Below are 21,719 nucleotides of genomic sequence, written 5' to 3' on the forward strand. Positions count from 1 at the left end.
GGGGAGAGGGAAACATTTGTGTTGGGGGTGTAAGACATGAGCATACTGGAAGAAACATTCCCACATTGCTCCTTGGTCGATACCGCGGGGCCTCTCGTCACTGCTTAAGGGCTGGAGAACACAGATTCAGCTTCTGTCAGCTTTGCAGCCTGGGCTGGCTCCCACTTACATGTTTCTCCTCTCTGTTGCATGGACAATAAATACTGTTCACCTCACATGCATTGCGAGCATCTGCTATCTCTGCAGTATCAGGGCACAGAAATTAAAGGACATTTACAGGTGTGAAAACCAACTAGCAAGGAACCGTCTGCTTTGAGGGTGAAGTTGATCGCCTATGCCAAATTTGAAGGCTCTACTCTGGTAATGCATGCTGGGAAAGAAAAAAGCTTCAATTTAAATGTTACCCAGGATCAGGACTGGTAGCACTGGCTAGAAGGGCATACAGAAAGGAGAGAGAGATTTTTTTCCCTTTGATCAGCTATCACAAACCAGTTGTAAATTGGTTTCAGACTGTGAATGAGAAGGCGCTAGATGCTTTGTCATTCCTGTTGCAGCCCTAGCCTTCCAGAGAAGGACTTGGGTTACCCCGAGCAGCAGCCTGCCCCGGGAGTTACCTGTGTCAATATTCCCATTCTCTGCTAATCACCAATAAACTATTTATTCATTCCCAACAGTGTCTAAATGGGCTAGCTGGCAAAATCAGATTAATCCCTGGAGCTGGCTCTGCCCATGCTGTGACACACTGAACAGCAGTACAAGTTTTTATGTATTTAAATGAACAGCGTCAGAAAAAAACAATATGCAAAAATCAGGATGATTTGGCAGACCTGGACCTTCCATGAGACTAGCAGTCATTGTATAATAACAAAGCACTGTTAGGCCTAGAAACATCTTCTTCTGTATTGGAAGTGCTCAAAATATGTGTAAATAATTTGTCAAGTGCCTGTTTTATTTGTCTTTAAGGTCAGACACTGGGACAGCAAAACTACACATCTAATATTTACATCACATTTTAAACAAGGGTTTGCTCATTTACTCTCTGATCTTCTCGTCCATTTCTTCTTTCCTTGCATACCATTTAATACAGACCCCAGCCAGAAAGAGCACAAGCTCTTCTGTTCTGAGGATCTTTATCAGTCCCTGGTCCAGGCTGAGTTTTAGCTCAAATTGTGATAAATTGTGATAATTTGTGATAGTACCTATTTTTGCATGATGTGACTTCCAGCTCAAGAAAGTATAGTGGTTGTTTTTCCACACCTCTCTCGTTCTGCTTATGGTCTTTTTTACTAGTATTCTTCATTGCATCACTGATAAAAATAGACCCAAGCCCTAAAATCTTCAACTCTCAAAAGGTAGGAGTTGGTGAAGGAACCCCATGCATGTTGTGCAGATCAAACCATCCTCAAGAAGTTGAAGCACAGGGCTCTTTTAGCATAGAAATTAGTTGGGTGATTCCTCAGGTGGTTACTTATTTTCTTTCTTGCATGAAGTCTTGCAGTCAGAACCTATGGCTTATGATAAATATTAATAAATTGCTTTGGTAAGCTAACCTGTGAGCTGGTTTAGTAGAGCCTCCCTGACCCTGTCCTAATGACATCTACGATTTTTTTTCATCCTTTCTAGGGCCATCATTCTCCTTTGTAACATAAAATTTCTCACTAATTTAAAAATATATTACCCTAGCTATTAAAAAATACTAATGGGAGTAATCAATAGGCACTACGAATCACTTTTAAAATAATACAGTGATCAAGATGATTGATTTTCCAGTTATATAAAGCATTTAGCACAAAGACTTCTTCATCAGGAAATCAATTGTGGAAGTTTGTTGAGCCTCAGCAGAAGCAGGTGCAGGACTTGTGTTGCTTATCCCCTCCTGGCCTGTTAGGTGTTTCACAGCTCTCTGTGGATTTTATGCAGAAGGCAGGCACGGGATGAGCTGATGGGTCTTTGGCTGCTGCGAGGCTGTGCAAGGCTGTCGCTGAGCAGCAAACAGGAGGGTTCTCAGCTGCTCTGCACCTTGCGGCAGAAACCAGTGACCTTAAACAAGCTATCAAATCTGACATGTTTTGGAGCATCAGGAAGCTCATCAGCCTCGTTAAAGGCTCTTCTGCAAGCCCCTTGTGCAGCCTGAACTAATACCTTTACCCTTACAGTTGCAGTGAACAGAAGGCAATAAAAATGGCACCAGTCATTACTTTTAAGTAATGTCATTACACTACCAGTCATTACTTTTAAGTAAGTGCCACGTGGGGCACGCTGTGGGGCCACACAGGTAGGAAAGACAGGAAACAGAAAACTCATCCTCCCTCAACCAGAGATGAGGAAGGGTATCAACACATCAACACCTCCTGCCTGCCCAAGGGCCCATCTGGGAAGGCTGGGATGAACTGGGAAGGAGCTATGGGACACTGTGGGCAGGCGGGAGGGCTGCTGGGGAGGGGAAGCTCAAACTGTAGTCTTGAGGGGGCTGGGCCGCACAGGAGAGGAACAACCAACCTGCCCTGTTGCAATGCTGGAGAAATACTGAGTGTCCTGCTGAGGCTGTCCACAGGCCCTGCTGGCTCATATGGCTTCATGTCTTGTGACGCAGAGTGGCCATGAGGAGTGGTGATGTCCAGTCCCTGCTGCTGCTACGTGCTCCTGGCCTTAAAAATCCCTGGGGAAAGGGAATGGTAGGGAGGGCTTGTGGGCTGTGGTGCCCATGCTGCTGGGACTGCAGGGTGATGCTTGCACAGGCTCGGTGCTGGGTGTTTCTGCAGCTCTCGCTGCTGGCAGACAGACTTCATTGCAACCTGTTGTCTGCAGTGAGGTGCTCCATTTTGGGATGGCAACACAACCCACCAAGTCTGGAAGGCATCCGGATTTTACCATGAAAGCAGGTCAGACAGTTCTAAGTCACTGGGTGAACACAAACTGCCAACAAATCTCTTTTATGTGGTTCAAGGATATTTTCACAGCTTTGGACAAACTTTATCCTGAGGCTTCTTCTCAGTGGATTATTTTCCTTTGACCTTTTGAATGCTTGTAGCCAGCTTGTCTAATCTCAGAGAGGTCTCTTGGCAGAGGGAAGCAGACGCAGTCATAAAGTGGCTCTCATATTGTTTTACTTTAACCTTGAAGGGCTTGGTTTAGATCAATAGTTTGTGAAGGTTGCTGAACTTCCTTTGGATGTCTAAGCACTCTGCATTCTGAATCTTATGTTCTTCAAGGACGTGGATTTAATGCTATATTTATTCCCAATATATTCATTCTAGACTGACATGAGTTAAAAAGAACAAACTACATTTTTAACAGGGCTGTCGTTTGAGGGCCACTTTCGGCAAAAAGCCAGAAAATACCTGAAGGCCTGTTTCTGCTAGAAGATAAACAGGTATTTGCTAAGCCAGCTCCCCAAATGACAAGCATTCAAATATGATTTTCATTTGGAAAACGAAGAATAATAAAAAAAAGGAGTCTGTCATCACACTCAGATTGGATATTCCTTTGCCCTATTCCTATGGGTCTCCTCTTTCGTCAACTACGAGTTCAACGACCTGGTTTTTACTCAGTTTTAGAGTGCAAATATGTCACGTTTGTAAGCATACCGAACTGTTCCTTAGTTTCATCTTTTTCAAAAGATTCAAACAAAAGAAAATAGCACACAACACTTCATGAAATTTTTAGGTTTTTTAAAGTAATCATTTTATCTTTCTTTTGGATGACATTGTTTATTGTAAGACACCATTTTTATTAAATACACTGTAATACAAGAGACTTTCCATGTCATGTTGAGAGAAGCTGGTCACGTGATTCACAAACAAAACTGTTAACACTGATACCTAGGCATCACTTTGAAATCAGCCAAGATGCAATGAAAGTTTTAAAGCAATGACTTGTTATAACAAACTGCAAAACAAGAACCACTAAATATTTCCACGGAGACATCACATTAAAAAAAAAAAGAAAAATAAAAAAGAAAGGAGAAAGATAGCTCTACACACCAGGTCACAGTTTGGTGACAATATAGATTTATATTTATATGTAGATATCTTCCTCTTTACCTTAAGTGACAAAGAGAGCGATATCCAGAAATATATATATATACATAAAGTATAGGTGGAGAGCAGGGCTGGGACAAATATTTCATAATTAATTGATTCTCTCTCTATTGGTGATTCAATTAAACATCAATGTTGAATTAAATTACTTGTATATAAAACATTCTTAGCTGCTTTTCTTTAAGTTACAGAAAGATACATACAAGCTGCAAGATATAGGCCTCTGGAAAGATTCAATTTTATCTGTTTTCTCACATCTTCCAATCAAATGGCCTCACTACTAGCAGCTTCTATTATCCTTGCCCAAAGTATTCAGTGTTTATAAACTACCAGCTGGTCATCACTCAGAACCTTCTACAAGCAAACAAAAAACCCCCACAGACCTGGTCTAGAATGCATAGACGGAAAAATAACACACCCATCATTTCCCATTTCTTCTCCTGAGACGTATGTTTAAAAGATGGCAAAATAGTCACTTGGTTGCTATTGTGAAATTCACAGTGTTTTCCCTGCAACATGTAGACTTTTTTTTTTTTTTTGCTTCATATTTGTGATGAATGTAGCATACCCCCCCCGCCCCACCCAAATAAAGGTGTTTTAACTAAGACTCTAAAGGACCTCTTGATTCAAAGCAGCAGTGGTTCATCCTAGCCCTCAGAACAAGAAAATACAACTTCCTGTGCTATCAAAACCTTCATCTTTGATTAGAAACCCCGACCTGTTCCCCAGCCCCTCCCCACTCCCCTCCCTCACATTTTATAGCAGTATTTGGAATTCAGTTACAGGCTGCACCAACCCAGACACAGACTTGTTCTATCACATATGCATTGTACCTTAGTCATCCAGTGACCTAATCATTTTATTGGGTTATTTAATTTCTTTTTCAACTGTTTTGTAAAAGTCTACATCAACGACAACAAACACAATCTCTCAGAAGGAGGGGAGGGCTACAGAGAGAAAGAAAGGGAAAGGGAGAAAGGAAGAGAAAAGCAGAAGGAAAGAAGGAGAAAAGGAAAGAAAGGAAAAGATAAAGAAGGAAAGAAAGCGATAAAGAAATAGCAAGAAAGGACGAAAAAGAAAGAAAAAGAGAAAAAACAGGCAGTTACTTATTAAACTGTAGACAATACATATTGTTTTACAAATCAAAATGAATGAAGTCCTTTTAAAAAGGGTACACTCCACCATGCATCATGGGGTGCTGTTGCTTTGTAAGTATCTGTTCTCCACGGCCAGTTCCGAGTTCTGCAGATCTATTGAGAGTGAAGGACAGAGTGTGGCGAATGCTGCTATTATTACTGCTGAATTTTGGCATTCTCATTATCCCACAAGTCGTGTTGCAGTCTGAATAGTCCAGCTCATTCTTGGAATTATTTCGTTACTGCAGACGAGTATAAAATGCTAATGGAGCTGCACTGTTATTCTAGGACAATAAAAAAACAATAGCACAAACCCAGAAATGACAGTAAAACAAACTCTGTTTTCCAAGCTTGGAAGCTTGTCTGTTCATTTCATTGTGAGAAATCAACAAGTGAGATGGGAATGGAAGAAATGTTTTTATGCAATCATCTGGGGAAGAAAAGTGCTTGTTGTTATATCTCTGGCATTCTAGCACTGCCTCTGCTGCACACCAGTTAAAAAGTTGAATCTTACAAACATAGAAAAAGAAATATCAAAAGAAAAAAAATTATTTTGGTTACTCAGCAGACTTTATCAATTTATTAATAGCACTCTAATCATCATTTGTAATAACGTTGGTGTATGTAAAATTATACATATACACACAGCCCATACATAATGTGCATGCATGTCTGCACATATATAAATAAAATACAACAGACATAGGCATACATGTATATGCTATGTGTGTGTATATATATATGTCATATGCAAACACACATATATAATATATATTATATATATGATCAGTTCATAGCACAGTCCAGAAAGACTTTTTAAATGAGCCTGATTGTCATATTTACTCAGTGTACACGATTTAGCTGACAGTGCAAGCATGATGAATGTGCACATATACTCACCCTTCATTGTCATTTGAACATATTTCTTCCTCTTCTCTGCTCATTCTGCTAAGCTTACCCACCTTTTCATGAACAAACGCAAACTATGTATAGCTACAGTTTATAGCTTGTCTACTGTGATTATACATTTTATGCACTATCAAGAACATTAATGATATAGGTCAACGTTATCCATACCGGTGGCTCTGTAGAACATTTGGTCCTTTAGAAGTTTAACATACTGCTATGTTATTGCACAATGCATTGTAACACTATTTATTCTCTGAAATGACTCTAATAGTCTCACTAGTAAATCAAAAAGAAGATGCCACTAAGTACATTTTCAGGGTTTTGTGGTTATTTTTGGTATACATTCTTTCAGTGCTTGCAAAACCCACCTGTTTGCTTTCAGGCTGGAGCCTGCTTTCCAATAGAAGAAGCATCTCAGATGCCTTTTTCTTCAGCTCATAAGAAACTAAGACAGAATACAGCCGGTAGAAACTTAGCACCCCCCTCCACCACCTGCAGCCTCCTCCCACTGCACAGTAAGAGCGGACTCTGACACCTTTCTTTTCCACCACTGTTATTTTGAAAACCAGTTTCAAATTCCTTTAAAACACAACATTCAGATTCTCAAGAGAATGGGTTTCATTGGATGCTCAGTCTTTATCTAGCTTTCTGTGTGAACTTCCAAGACGTTCTAGATGAAATTTTAAGGCCCATTTTGTAGGAATCTTCCTCTGGCTTTTTGTGTGTTTCCAGTTCAGTAGTGGTTAATAAATAACATCTAGTTTATTAAAGAAATACTGAGTATGGCTTTATAGTTACACTGTCATGTTTATTTGTAATGCTGCCTTTTCAATGACATTGAGAAGGGTAAAACTTCATCAGTGTCCAGTGAACTGTTTTCTTTTGAAAATGTTCAGAATCTTTATGAGCTAGCTCTAAAAGCTTCTGAAGGAAAAACCTAAAGTGCCTTAATAAATAATACATGCGAGCAAACTATATATTAAATGTGCTACGGGAACACTTACAAAAATAAAATGCTTAATTTATTAAATAAAATATCCCCAACACAAAGATGAAGGTCTATTTTGATCTGGCTCATATCAATAAGAAATAACGAAAAGAGAAAACGGAAAGAAAGATCACTTTTTTGCAGTAACGCCCCCTCACAGAGGGAGGCTAAAGTCTTGAGGAACAGGTAAGGTAGGTTTTCATTTGTAAGAATTCATATTAAAAATAATCCTAACTCTAAATTTGAAATCATCAAAACCACTTCTGGTTTGAAAAATAACAGGTATGCCCATGCAGCTGTCATCAACACAGTGGCCATGCAAATGTGGTACACATACAATGCCAATCCGACCAAAAATAAATTATCTAAGAAAGAGGACATTGGTAATGACAGCACTAGTACCAATACAAACATGGCGCTGAGCTCAGGGTCTTTGCACTCTGAATAGTAAGCCATAACCTCAGAGTAATTTGTTTTCCCTAGAGATCTCTATCCCCTGCCATGCCTCAAACATAACCAGTGATCTCCGTGCATTAGATTATTCATGTTATATCAGCCTATTTTATCAGTAACATCGTAAAGGCATTTTAACATGGCTAATGTCCTCCATTAGCCCCTTCTAATGAAATATAAGTTACATTGTTATGAGTTCGCTATGCCTACTAGGGTGTACTACAAGATGAGTGATAGTTTCTGCACAAGAAGGGCATTAATCGACAAAGACCATGCACAGTTTTGCTTGCATGGTTAAAAAAAAAAAGAAAAAGGATTGAGGAAGGAAGGAATATGCTGCTGGACAAGCACAGTATAAGATACACCTGCCCCAGCATCTATAGTTTGTCCTATCTTATCAAAATCCTTAGTTTCAACATGTGATCCTGAAATTAATACTGTACATTAATAAGCCTAGCTTCAGCCTTTATTAAAAAAGACTAGCTGGAGAACATTTTTATACCAGTGGCATGACAATATCCTACCAGAAGACAAAATAAGGGCATGTCTTTAGTTTATCATGTTGTAACATAATTGTGTGCAGTGCAGGCAGCATCTTTTCCCTTTTACTTGTATCTGGCAATGAAAGGTGCTGGCAAAACACCTCCTTGAACAATCCCTTTAGTCCTCAGAAAGACTCTTCAGGGAAAGTGCTAAATCCCCTCTTGCCTTCCATCAAATCATTTCAGTGCTTTTTTGTGGCGTTGGATGCCATCTGATCCCCTAGTTCTCCAGACAGTGTATCATACAAGACTGTCTTCTTTCCATCTGGCTTTATCTCTGCAAGGAACATGCTTCATGTAGAGAAGAACACCAGTCTTCTTTTTCCACCCACATGCCGAAGCAAAAAAATTGAGGTGAATCCATATAAACTCCCAGTAGCTGTACAGCAGAAATCACAAAGTTCGAGTCAAATATATTTTTCCCTTTTTTCATCCACATCAAAGGCATGAATACAACAAGGCATTGTTAGTTGTGGTGGGCAAACTGAAGTCTGCTGATATAACAGATCAGGTTTTTAAGGCCTTTGTCTATGCAGAGTTACAATAATGCAGAAGCCAAATTGATTAGAAAGACAGGAGAGAAGAAAAAAATGATAGAAACTGAAAGAGAGAGAGAGAGAGAGAGAGAGAGAAGAGATACGTCTCAGTAATGTCTAAAAAGTCAATACTGTGTCTACAGATGGAGAAGTGCACATTGCTTGCCCTTTGAAAGCTTCTCCGCAACTTTGTCATTAATACTGTCAAAGTTAAGAACACATTTTAATGGAGTTCAGCGGCAGTTGAACACATTCATTCCCACAGCCCATAAGAAGAAATGCTAGGAGACTTTAGCCTAAAATATCCAAGTAGACTGGAGATGCCTTGGCCAAGTTCTGGAGGAGGGAATGGATTTCTTTGATGTTGAGCCTCATGTGAGGCTCCCGTTGCCAACAGCCCAGCATCAAGTCATACACTTCCTTGGGGCATGTGCGAGGTCGCTGCAGGACTCGGCCCTGAGTGATGCACTCAATCACCTGTGAGAAATCACAAGGAAAGGATCAGCACAGCTGTGCCAACTATGTGGGGGTGACCCACGGAAGAGTTAATTGTTAATCGTAACGGCAGCCCCACTGGTGGCCGTTCAGCCAGCCAGCCCTGCCAAGGGCTGAATTTCTGGGTAGATGCATGAGCAGTGGTATGTGATCTGGAAGAATCACTGTAATGTAAGTTGTCAAGGACCAATAACTCTCTGATGTTAAGTTCACCCATGTTGCCCCTTCCACTCCTGAGGGAATGATAGCCAGGAAGTAATCCCATACCTCCTTTCTCTACCCACCTATCAACCTCACCTCATCTCAGAAGGAGGCTCAGTTTTCACCCTGCTCACACAGAGCACCTGTGCCTCTCCCTCCCTCCCTCCTTAAACTTAACAAGTATCACTGTGGCTAATCTCTGGAAAGGAGTTACTTGTGACTGCCTGGAAATCAAGAGATCTCCAGATTACTTCAATCTATTCAAGAATGGTTTTTGGCAGCCACTCTGCAACAATGACATGTATGATACTGAATTGCAATCACCCAAAGCCCATTCAGGAGATAGCTAAGCTCCTTTTCATTGCCTCATGATCCTTCCCAATACCCAGAGCAGACTCTATCCTATACAAAGGAAAAAGCTAAATTCCAACTGGTATAGTTCTGCTTGGACAACTTCCATTTGGGGAGAAAAGGATGGCAAGGAAGAAATTCAACCACAAAGTTCATGACAATACCATAAATACCTGATATCAGGGGTTTTGTCTTTACTAAATAAATTTGTTGCTGTCCCTTCTCCAGAGAAGCTACACCAACAGTTAACCTGCCAGCCTTCCCAACACGGTTTGAGAATGTATTACACACACCTCGTTGTTTGAGAGCTGATACCATGGCTGTTTGCCATAGGTAAAAATTTCCCATAATACAACCCCCAGGCTCCAGACATCACTTTCTGTGGTGAACTTCCTGTACATGATACTCTCTGGAGGCATCCAACGAATGGGCAGCATGGTGTGACCCCCAACCTGAGAAAAACAAATGAAAGAGTCAGAAATAATTCCTCCAGAGCCTTACAAGGAAGAGTATCAAGACGTTAAATAAGGAGAATCCATGAATTCTTTTTTTCCCATCTGATACCATTCACTTTGAGGAGCTTTTAAGAACTAGGGATTCAGGGTCCAAACTCCTCTCCCCCCAACAACAATCACTACCATGATAGGTTTCTCAACAGAATCTCCAAAGACATTGTTTCTGAAGTGCAAACTCATCTTTAACATTTACTTGGTACCCCCTACCCAAGGAACAGAAAGCTCTATAATATTATTAATTAATTTAGCCTACCAACCCACTTTAAATTAGGCCAGTTTTAGTCTCCATTTTCACACTCAGGAAACTGATTCATGAAATGAAATCTGCACTGATGATTCTCCTAGAAACTCAGCAATATCAACTGAAATCCATGAAGACTGCATGACATTGTAGGATCAGGTTCTCTATGGTTTAATATCCTAATTTTGAGTGAATTAAAGCAATGCCATTTTCTGTTGATAATTTCCAAAGTTAATGCATTAAATTATTTTGTTCCACATTAACTACGCAGTCCTACACAGCTTTAAAAAAAGTTTCAGTCCTTTGGATATAGTCCCTTGATAATAAACAACTTGTATGACATGGAGTCCTATCCCAAATCAACTCATGTTGAATGGGATCTTTCACTGAATGAATGCCTTTCTGAAAGTCTCTTAGAACATTTTTCAGTTTCCCCAGAATGCTATACTTCCTTAAAATTAGGTTTCCTAACCTTAATTTAAATTTTAAGAAATCTCTTATTTCCAGTTTCTAAACAATTTATTGTTCCTGATCTGTCTTGTTCTGACTGGATGACATCAATAAAGAAATCCACTCAAGTACTTTTAAAATAGTGTAACTGCTGAGATACTGTGATACAGATATATAGATATTCTGATTACTTTTGCATCAAGACAGCTGTGAATATTTCCCAGGAAGTTAAAAAAAAAAAGGAAAGCTTTTTCAAGGACATCTAACTTCTGATTAACTCTCATTTTCCTGTTTGAAAATGCCTTTAGTTACAAAACCACATCTGCACTTTCAAAATTCTGTCAGTTCAAAATATCTTTTCCCCTTGTGCGACTTTATATTTGTTGTTATAAATAATGCCCTCCTTGTTCTCATGTTGAAACAGCAAATGGAAGGAAAACCCAACAGAAGTTCAGTCAGGGTTCACATTATTCCTACATCATGCAGAACATCCATTTCCAGCTATTTGTCAGTAATTCAGTGTTAGCGCAGCATACCAAAAACAGCTACGGCTGTGAGAGCTCAACCCTGTTCCCTGCATCGCCACAAGTCAGCATTCACCACTGACTCCATAAAAACAGAAAGTCATGCTAAAACTTTCATAGACTTGGTCTGTTACTAGGCTCTTCTTCTCCTCCCCCTACATCAGATGTCATGCGAGCAATGGAGGAGTATTTTTTGTTGGGATGACGAAGGAAAGGCAGGGCTCGCAACTTCAGTTCCTGGCTACATTGCAGGTTTGCATCTGACTCAATGCAGGTTGCTGTGCACAGGTTTCAGAGCCATTCAAAAGGGGACCTAGTTCCTGAGGCTTTCTACTTAAAAACATACACTTGAGCACTCTATTGACAGGAAATGGATACACATTTTCAAGTGCTTTGCTCAATTCAGTCCATTCGTCTCTGCGTTACCGGTTACCCCTCTGGCAGACAGACTGGCTGTAAGGCTCTGTGCATCAGTATTTTTCATCATCTTTGAATGAGAAGTCACTCGATGTGGAGAGTTTGAAATAACACGTGAGCACACTGAGATGCAAACAAAGCTTCAGTTTCCCACCTTATCACTACCTACACTGACATGGCAACCAAACACCTCCGAACCACCACTTTCACCCCCATCTTGAGAGGTATTTCATTAGAAAGCCAGAAAAGTTAGTCCCGTAGAAACATGCAGCCACATATACCCAGACAAAGGGCAAGTGCCATTAAAAGATGGTTAGTGACGAGAAGCTTTTGGTCTCATCAAATATTAAAATGGCATTTAGATCTGTTCATCATACAGCCTCTGCTACTCGTTCTTTTCAGCAAATTCTTTGACTCATTCCTTAAAAATTAATGAAAGCTATAAACAATAAAATACGTGTCTCTATTTTTTCTTATTTGTCACATCTTACACCAAGAGATTTTGAAAAAGCAATTAAAAAATCCCACTGTCCAAATCTTCTTTTCCCATGGCTCCTTGCTACAGAACCACAGTGTATTTGTGGTAGGACTCTATGCTGAGTTTCCAACATCATTCAGTAAAATGAGTGACACGCATCTAGAGTGATGATGATAAATTGCCGCCAAATGATGGCTCTGCAATGAACTGATCTGTAACATCACAGACCTAGCTGTCTCTCTTTGCAGTCATAGCAAGACTGACTCATCAGTATTGACACCAAGAATTTGATTTACAGATGAGCACGAGCCACAAGGCTCTTTGGTGTTCTTCCCACATCATCTTGCCTGGAGCTGTGTCCATTTCTGTCCCTGAAGGCAGAAGACTTCACTGGGCAGAGTACTTGTCCAGGATTGAGAAGTCTTGAGGTCTCTCCATCTTTATCATTGCCAATATCAACCATTTTAGGCAAAGTTATTTCCAATCCCTCAGCGTCTTTGTGAAAACAATATTTAATGCCTTGCAAAGTATCAATAAAAGTATTATAAGGGGTGCTCTTCTTGCCAGATGGCATTGCAATGAAGACAGGTTGTCTGTGCAACACTGAGCATCACCTGTAGCAGGCTGAGCATCTGCCTGTGGTCCGAAAGCATCTTCAGTTCAACTCAGGTTTCGGTTCAGCCACTTCATAAACACAGGTCAGGGCCTGGCCAAAGGCACTTTTTCTAAATGCACATTTCCTTCTCTATTAATGACCAGTGGTTAGTTACTGAGACAACAGTCACTTAGCTCAGAAAAGCATTAAGGGCTGTGTTAGGTATATGCTTAAAATGAAGGACATGTTTCAGAGCTTTCTTGAACTGAAGCCCGCGACTTGACACCACTGTTTGCAGGATGCCTGAAACAAACTGCCAGACAGTTGTGAGCTTCTTTTGATCTTTATTGGACTGTTGAGTCCAAGCACCCACAGGTGTACCATAATAGCAGTGAAGAGAGGTGGAGTGCCTTTTTGCTGTTGTTGCCAAACTCACAGCAAGGCTAAGGGCTATTTTCCAAGAAGGACCAATGAAGGAAAACTGACTACACTGACCAAACTTTAAAGGTGCTGAGTGCTTCAAAAGGATGCCTTCTACGTACGCTTTAATAAGAAACGCAAGTATTACACAGGTCTCGGATATCATCAGCATTCTGCAGGATAAAGTCCCTGCTATGCACCCTGTAATTGCAGTGCTGCTTGATACACATGATTTTAAAATGGTTGTGTGCTAAGCAGACTACAGTTGCGGGTAAATAACACCTTTATATTCAGTCTAGCTAAAGTTATGACAGGTTTAAAAGCATTGCAGTTTCAACTTAATATGCTATCACTTTAAAATCCGTACTGCAGCTGTAAAAATGCTGCAAAAATCACCATTTTATGGATACAAATTAGCGTATATTTTCTTGATGTTCACCTGAAAGCACCTGCATTATGATGGTTCATTTTTATTCGGACTTGCACTCGTATAGATCCTTTCTGGGACTTAAATACTTGCTTCCAAATGTCAGTTTATGAAAGCAAGCACTCCCTAGCCCAGCTGTAGCCTTGTATTACGTTCACTAGTTGCTTTTACTAGCACTATTGGGCTAGAATCTAAATCAGAAAGCCTGGTGAATTAGCTTCTGCAATGTGCAAACTATCCACAGGGAGGAGACTGCTATGCCAGAGCAGTGAACTATGACGTTCTCCAAGGAAGCACTTCCAAGGGGAAACCGCCACACTATTCCACGTATGAAATGCTGCACTTCCAACAATGCAATGTCATTTCACTTGTCACCACTTTCAGCACTCATCTTTTAAACGAATTCAGCACTTTGAAAGGTGCCAGATAACCCAACCTTGAACACTGTTTTCACCTATTCGCAAACGTCAAGCTTCAAGGATTGCTGTAGAAGCACCATGTCTTAGCCTTGAAGTTTGCTTCTAGAGTTTGCTAAGTTTGTTCACTTTTTGGCTTCATATGTTCTTTATCCTGCTTCACAGGCCCTAGGAAATGGTGAGGCTAGTCTAATGCAGAAATTTCAGTTTTAAGAAGGAAACCAGGCCTGTAGTACGAAATTCTGTGGAAGTTGACTTTTGTTGCCCAAGAGTCTGCACACATCCATCCATCCATCCATCCATCCATCCATCCATCTACCCATTCAATGTGTTCTCTTGCACATTAATATTGCTGCTATAGAGAAGAGCCCTGAGTTGATTGTCATCAAGCGAAACACAGGCAATCACTGCCATTTCCCTATGCCAATTAAAAATGCATCTGTCGACACCCTGCCCTGATCACTGTTTCAACTTCTACTGCCCAACTGCCATGGGAACCCAAAACCCTGTTGCCTGATGTTTGTGAGCAAATGGGTATACTCTTTTACAAAAAACGAGCAAATGAAGCCTTGTGCTCCTGCTGGGAACAGGAGCCTGTGGGTGGAGCCGGGGGAAAGCAACCTACAGAGATATGGAAGAAACAGGCTGTATGTGGGGCTTCACAGATAAGACACAAGCCACGGGCTGGGAAAAGGCACAAGAAATAATGTTGCTAAGATGACCACTCAGTCAGTTCACACCAGGTTTATGCCTTACTCATTTGTACCATGAAGAGGGAGGTCTGAACGGAATGCATGCCAGCTGCAACCTGGTCTCACCACAGCAGCACTGGGGGCTGTGGTGCTGAGGGTATGACAGAGAGCTTTGGAGCTCCAGAGCCGTGCTGTAGGGTGCTGCAGGGGCTGACCAAAGGACAGGACAAGGACTAGCTGGAACAGGGTGTAATCTCTCTTCCTGCTAAATGCTGGTGGCTGTATTTGGAGAAGCTCCAGCACTCCTGGAGGGGACGTCAAATCCACCCCCCGAGCTTTTGCAGGCGTTGTATTACATAATCCTTCCCCATTTTTTTCAATTTCTGGCTTTAAGTAGTTAATTAATCTGAATTCATGCAGTAAAAAGCACAGCAACCAATTGCATAGCCTTGGAAAACAGACTTCCTCATTTACGTTCAGCGTTCCCAGGTTCCCATGATTCCCACAGAGTGACATTGCAGTAATGTCTCACAAAGCTTTGTATATTCTCTAAAGAGTAGAGATGCTTTTTCTGCCAACAGGATAAAAGTAATCTTTTTACTTTGTGAGCCCAGTGAACCTGAATGACTAACCCATGGGTTTCAGCCTTGATCCTGCCCAAAACCCTGTCTGGTTTGACTGCTGCATCTCTCCAGAGTCCTGCTGATCTCAGACCTTTTGCAATTCAGGGTGGTAGTCGTGAAGGCAGCAACACAGTTCAGCCTATGCTTAAATTAACTGTCATGTGGCAAGTATAGACTCAGTCTCTTCAACGCAACTGGATCTTAGTTTGTCAAACTGGAACCAAGCTGTACCTTTTGATTCATTTGTTTACTCCCTCCTAAAAAAGCATCCTGTATACTTGCAGGATTACAGCATTTCAGGGTATTTTTCGCTATTTATGTTTTGGTCTTCTGACTTGTTTCCCCATCTCAGGATGATATAACTGCAAAGAAATGTTCTCTGCAAAAATTATCATGTCTTATTGCTAAAACTGAAAACCTCTCCTCTCTTGGTGAACATCTGCTCTTTCCCCCTCATAAAATGCTGGCAAATGTTTCTCTCAGCACAAGAAAAAAATCAATAATTGTTATTTTCATTTCTTCCATGCCCTGGCCTTGCAGACAAAGTCAATGTGTCCTCTTAAAATATCATCAGTCCTGCCATGCCCACTTTCAGAAAAGCAATATATTATTTTCACAGTCATAACAAGCCATACCACTCCAGCACATGAGGTTACTGAATTATGAAATAAGGCAGATTATTAGCCAATAGCTAAAGATGTGTCCTTTCATTTTCACTTTTAACCCTGCTTTAGTTCATCTCTATTCAAAAGGGGCTTATGTCTAAATTTCTTAATTAATTCTACCAGTGGTCTTGTCAGAAAACTGAAACAATGTCTACTCCCAATCCTCAAGGCTTACCTGGGATCACAAAGTGATTAAACACACTCATGGAGGCTAAAATCTGACAAGGGCTATCAAACACAAAGATATCATCTCTGGCCCAGGAAGTGCCTGAGCTTCAGAGTGCTGGAGGCTAAAAGAGTACATGAGGGAAACACTAATATATGCTTATCCTGTTTTCATACTATTCTGCAGGCACTGGTTACTCACAGTGACAGGATCCTGGCCTTTGGAGAAGCTACTCCTATGTTCCTATGTAGATGGGCCACACATTGCAACACGCAGATCTTACCAAACTTCTCCGCAATGATAATGGAGGGCTAGAAACAATTCTGCCGAAAGGATGGAATGAAGGAGAGATATCACATGGAACTGAAATATGTGAGTGACCTAATGTATCTTACAATTCAGCATCTTCCAAAGACCTTTTCAAATGCTAAGTTGAAAGGATATAGAAACTGTATCTATTGTTGTGTTTTACACAACACAATATCATATTGCGTCAGCCAAATATACAGGATAATTAATGAACTGTAGTAGTTATTGCATTAAGAGCACTTACTCTTCCAAGAAAGGAAGATGAAGTGCCCTGGAGGTAAGATCAGATGAGTGCTATGAAGAAGGTGACATGATTCACATCTCTGATTAGAAGAGATGTCCCTGATGAGAGGGACAGAAGGAGAGTTAACTGAGTAGAAATCTACAGCACTGAAAAGTAATGGATTACAGCTCTTCAGTATCCCAGGACTAAGTGTGTATGAATGAAAAAAAGAAGGCTATTCCTTTAAAATATCATTTCTTTTACTTTAAAATGAGAAAAATTTCTAGTGTTAAACAATAAATGATAATCTAAGTGAAAAGAAAGGGAGGTATACTGTGGTAAATTGAAAGGAAAGACAACTTCAACAGTGCATTTCAGTGAATTCACTTGACATCTAGATAAATTTCTGAAGACGGGAATTCAGGACCTTGGTGAAAAAGCAGGGAGATGGGATTACTATAAGCCAGAGAAGACTTGGAACGTTGAACCAGATGGCCTCTCCTTTCTAAAACACCTTGTATTCTCCTAATCTGCCATATGGCGTTCTGCCATAGCATACAGTTACCGATCACTCCAGCGGCACGACTCGCAGTGCAGAATATTGAGCTCACATGAAGTCTTGTGTTTTGCTTTACAAAAAGTTGCCACTGTATCACTTCTACCCTACCACTGTTTCCACACCTGAGTATCTGCTGGTTGTACCAGTGGATGAAGAGAGGTATCAGGTACCAGCAGACAAGCAGCTGGAACAACTTATGTTAAAATCCTCACAGGCTCTGGGATGATCATCTAGTGTGTCCAAGTCAACAGCAAAACAATTTTGCAATGCAATATTAATGAACTACAGCTACTGCTTTTCTGATTTTCAAAGCAAACAGTTTACGAAATATCAAATTCCACTTTTATAATAATCAGTAGCAGCAGTCTGGGCTAGCAGGGCCAAGGAGGTTTTAAAAATGATCTTTTATATGCATTGGAAAGCTGGCCTCTACAACTCTGTACCATAGTTGAAATCCTAACTTCTGTTTGCTTTTTTAAATAGGGGGTTTGAGGTGCAATGTGATGAGATGCTAGTTGAACTGCACAGTCAATATCAACAAGTAGCAGTTACTCGAGGGCAGACTCTGAAAGCCAAGTATCATACCACATAAGCCAGTTTGCGTTCACTTGGAAATCTCTGCTCCCGATGTCAAGTCTGAAAGCTATTTCTCAAGTACTGGAGATCACAACCTCTTCCTCTATTTATTTTACCAAAACCCACATTTTTTTCAAATTTACTGCAGGTTAACGTAGCATGTCTGGGTCTATTGGTCACGTCAAATCACATCACAGAAGAAGCGGGGAGTAACAGAGCTTGGTTTGTAGCTTTACTTCTCCCTTGTGAGTCACAGAAGTGTTTCTGTAATGCAGATCGCACGGGAGCACCACAATTTTTAGTTGAATTGTTCCAGTTCTTTAATTTTTTTTAGATAACCTCTCCCCCTTTCCCTGAGTGGTTAATTTATCACATGGCTTACAAATACCCAGACTAACAAACTGTCGCACATATGTGAGGCAACAAAATGAGCAGAGTCTTTAGTTTCACAAATCCTAGGAATATGGGCAAACCTACTGAGTTCCTGCAAGTGAAAGAGATTGTTTTGAACCATCAGTGCAAAAGAGAAATAAGTCGACCATTTTATGTCAGCTACTTTGGCTTGTTCACAGACTACCTGTATGATGCTGGGGAAGTCATGTCAGATCAAATCTGTCAACTACTAACTGCCTGAAGAGAGTTCAGAGATGTACTCTCTCCAGCCAGAAGCATCATGAAGGCAGCGCAAGGATTCATTAATTTAAAGGAGGACCAATAATCTTAGTATTTCAGAGAATTAGCAATTTCTCCCTTTTCTGTGAAGACTTACTGCTACTTGCCTAACGAGAAGTATTATCACAACCACAATCCTGATCTGTCTTCAGTGCCCACACTGGGAATGTTGTGTGACACTGATAGTGTCAACAGGCTAATCTAAGTCTATGCAGATAGACAGCCACATTGGCAGGGACCTGAGGGAGGCTAAAATATATTGGTTCTCAGCCAGATTGCAAATGAACAAGGCAATGGCAAGGTCCTTGTGCTCATTTTCCTTCTCTTCTGCAGTCTTGGTGATGTTTTCTGCTCCTTGCTTTCTCTGGGCCATAATTTGTTTACATAAACTGGAAAACACAAAAGTTTCACTAAAATAGAACAGAAGAAATTCTCTGTTGTTTTCCTTACATGAATTCTAGTTTTTGCTTCCTCACTTGTACCATGACATCATTCTGTGAGTTGAAACAGGCATGTGCTCTGAAATGAGGCATCCATCAAACAACATGCAATATGATCATTAAAAATACCAGTAACTGCTATTACCAAAAAAAAAAAAAATATTACTCATTGCTATGGAGCTTGCAAAATTCTAAATTGTTCTTATCAAATTCATATGTTGAATATTCCTCAAGCCATGCTTAAAATATTGTTCTTGGACACAAGAGCCAAAGTGTAGCCCAAGCAGTGATGAAATCATTTTATAGCTCTTGGCTGAATTTCTACACTGGTGTAAAGGGAGAATTTACACCAGCAGAGGGCTTGGAACCACAAATTTCATTTTCAGTTTTCTATTTGGTTTTGGGTTTTTTCTTAATTCTTTTCAGTGCCTGTCTCTGCCCTCAGCACTGTCATTTTCCATTTGGGAAACATTATACTGCGTTGTGTATACAATGGCTCTTGGAATTCACATGACTGCATTTGTTTTACACCAACACGGAGCTGTAAAGTCTGCCCGTGATGCTGAAGCATCTTTCCTTCTGCCTCTAAAATGAGGCCAGATAATCTCCTGACATGCAAGCAGTCGCAGAAGGTGTCAGTCTAGTAATCTAATTATCTAAAATTTCCCTAGGTGGATCCATTCCCTGATGGCATGTCATCAGAGTGGAGGTTTGGCTTTCTGACATAAAGCCTGTTGAACTTGCTCATTACTAGGTGATCCTGGGGAACAGAGGAAGATCACAGTGCTCTTTGAAAGGAATTAAGACTTCACCAGCACTGCTGCATTTCAGGTAAGGGCTCTCTGAAGATTTAATACATACGGATTTCTACACCACACCACGGATTGTGCAATGTATTCCACACATACTTCACCAAATGCTAGTGGTGTGTGGACAAAGGAGAAGAGGTGGGTGGGAAAGAAACCCACAACCAAACCTACTCTTTCTGCTTTTCCTTCACATATTTTGCAGTGCCCCAAGGGAGCATTCTGGAAAATCTTTCACCTCCTCCTAGGATGAAGCTACTCCTTACTGTAACCACACAGAACTGAGGTGGTTCCTTCCCCATGCATGGTCACCGTCCTCTCTGGATGAATAAGAATCCTATTAAACATTGAGTCCTCTGCTTGCTGCACTGCTGTAATATAATAATTAATTCAAAATCAACGCATAAACGTAATTTTAGTTTCACTGCTCAAATAAAAGTAGGATCTGCAGTAAAACTGAGAGCTCAAAGGTTAGATGCCCCATTTTTTTAAAAACAGGCTGCAATTTTAAACCAAAGTAGTTAGAACAGTCATTTCATTTTTTGCAATCTCTATTGTTAAAAGCGCAGGTCAACTGTACAATCTTCAGTATAAATCTTACATGCAGCATTCCCAGACTCCAGAGTTGCCTAGATTCAAGGAGGTCCTGGAGACATTCAAAATAAGCCAAGTGGGAAATGAATGTCTCATATTGTTAAGACAACATATTTCAATTTGTTTGGGGTTTTCTGAGATTGTCTACAGCCCCAATGTTTTGGGCAGTTCAGGAATACTTCGGGCTAGGACTCCCAAATCAATCTCTGTAAAAATCTGGTACTAAAACAAGTCGTATTTAAATTAGGCCAGCACTAGCCCTAATAGTGTTTTTGAGTCTTTGTACTTCAGAATATTTTTCATTTGCTTCAGATGAAAACTTTTGAAATATTGTTCCATAAAGCCTGCATTTCCTTTTAAAGTCACGCTACTTCATAATACTTTTTTGACATGTTTAGGATGATCCACACAGAGTATTATCAAATGTACTCAATGATGTTCTTATTAAAATGTTATGTGCTTCAGGCCTTAGTGTATAGTTTTCTTTGTTTTCTTGCCAGGCAAATCTATTATTCTTTCTGTGTACTACGCTGTCACTTTCACCTAACCCTGCATTCTGGCCTCTGTGGTCATTTCCTTTGAACACGTCCCTGGATCTTGTATTCATCAGGATATTTTCATTTTATGGTTCACCGTGGCTTACAGGAAGGGGGTGGTTCTGGGGTTCCCATTAGCCTTTACCCCATACTTAGGCTGCCACCCCATTTTATTTTCCTTTCCTCTCTGCCAGATAGGAGTTCCCCTTCAAGACACTTCAGTCATTGAGCTAGCTAAGACGCTTCTATTAACAAAAAGCAGATGTACCACTAAATTCTCTCCTGAAAGGATCTTCCTCCTACCATACGTATTTTGAGTTTGGAAACCCACTGTATTGTGCAAGACCCATTCTGTATGAATCCTCCACCCTTCCAGGACCTCCGAGTGTTATACAAGTCTCATGTTCATTTTATCAGTTGGCTTATCACTGACTAGCTAACACTGACAAAGGAGGGTGCCTTGGAGCATGGCAATTCCATGTGAATCCTGACATTTTAAATGAATGTCCTCCAAGTTGCTGAACAGTGTATTTGATCTGCTTTAATTTGCTTTTCAGTTCTTTTGAACACTTTGCATAGTTATCCGTGTATGAGTGACTGGGTGCTCTGTTGCTGAGATCCATGAACTAGGTGGTGAAGGAATGGGATTAATGCAAGATCATGAAGAGTCCATTACAAAATGTATGCCACTTAATCTTGACATGTTACCTACATCTAGTTACAT

The 21,719-nt window shown here is 40.5% G+C and overlaps 1 protein-coding gene across 2 annotated transcripts in view; it reads right to left on the minus strand.

Moving 5' to 3' along the window:
* Window positions 1-4,790: 4,790 nt before the first annotated feature.
* NTRK2 (neurotrophic receptor tyrosine kinase 2) overlaps window positions 4,791-21,719 on the minus strand; it is a 207,988-nt gene continuing 191,059 nt past the window's right edge. For both annotated transcript variants that reach the window (XM_087741303.1, XM_087741304.1), the window contains 2 exons: window positions 9,945-10,103; window positions 4,791-9,081 (listed from right to left, as the gene is read on the minus strand). In XM_087741303.1, coding sequence (XP_087597429.1) covers window positions 8,896-9,081; window positions 9,945-10,103 — 345 coding nt within the window. In that variant the 3' untranslated portion in view covers window positions 4,791-8,895. The remainder of the gene's footprint in view (window positions 9,082-9,944; window positions 10,104-21,719) is intronic.

This window comes from Nipponia nippon, unplaced genomic scaffold (assembly GCF_047370975.1).
Source record: "Nipponia nippon isolate SJK-2023a ecotype South Korea unplaced genomic scaffold, ASM4737097v1 scaffold_8, whole genome shotgun sequence".
NCBI classification, from domain to species: domain Eukaryota; kingdom Metazoa; phylum Chordata; class Aves; order Pelecaniformes; family Threskiornithidae; genus Nipponia; species Nipponia nippon.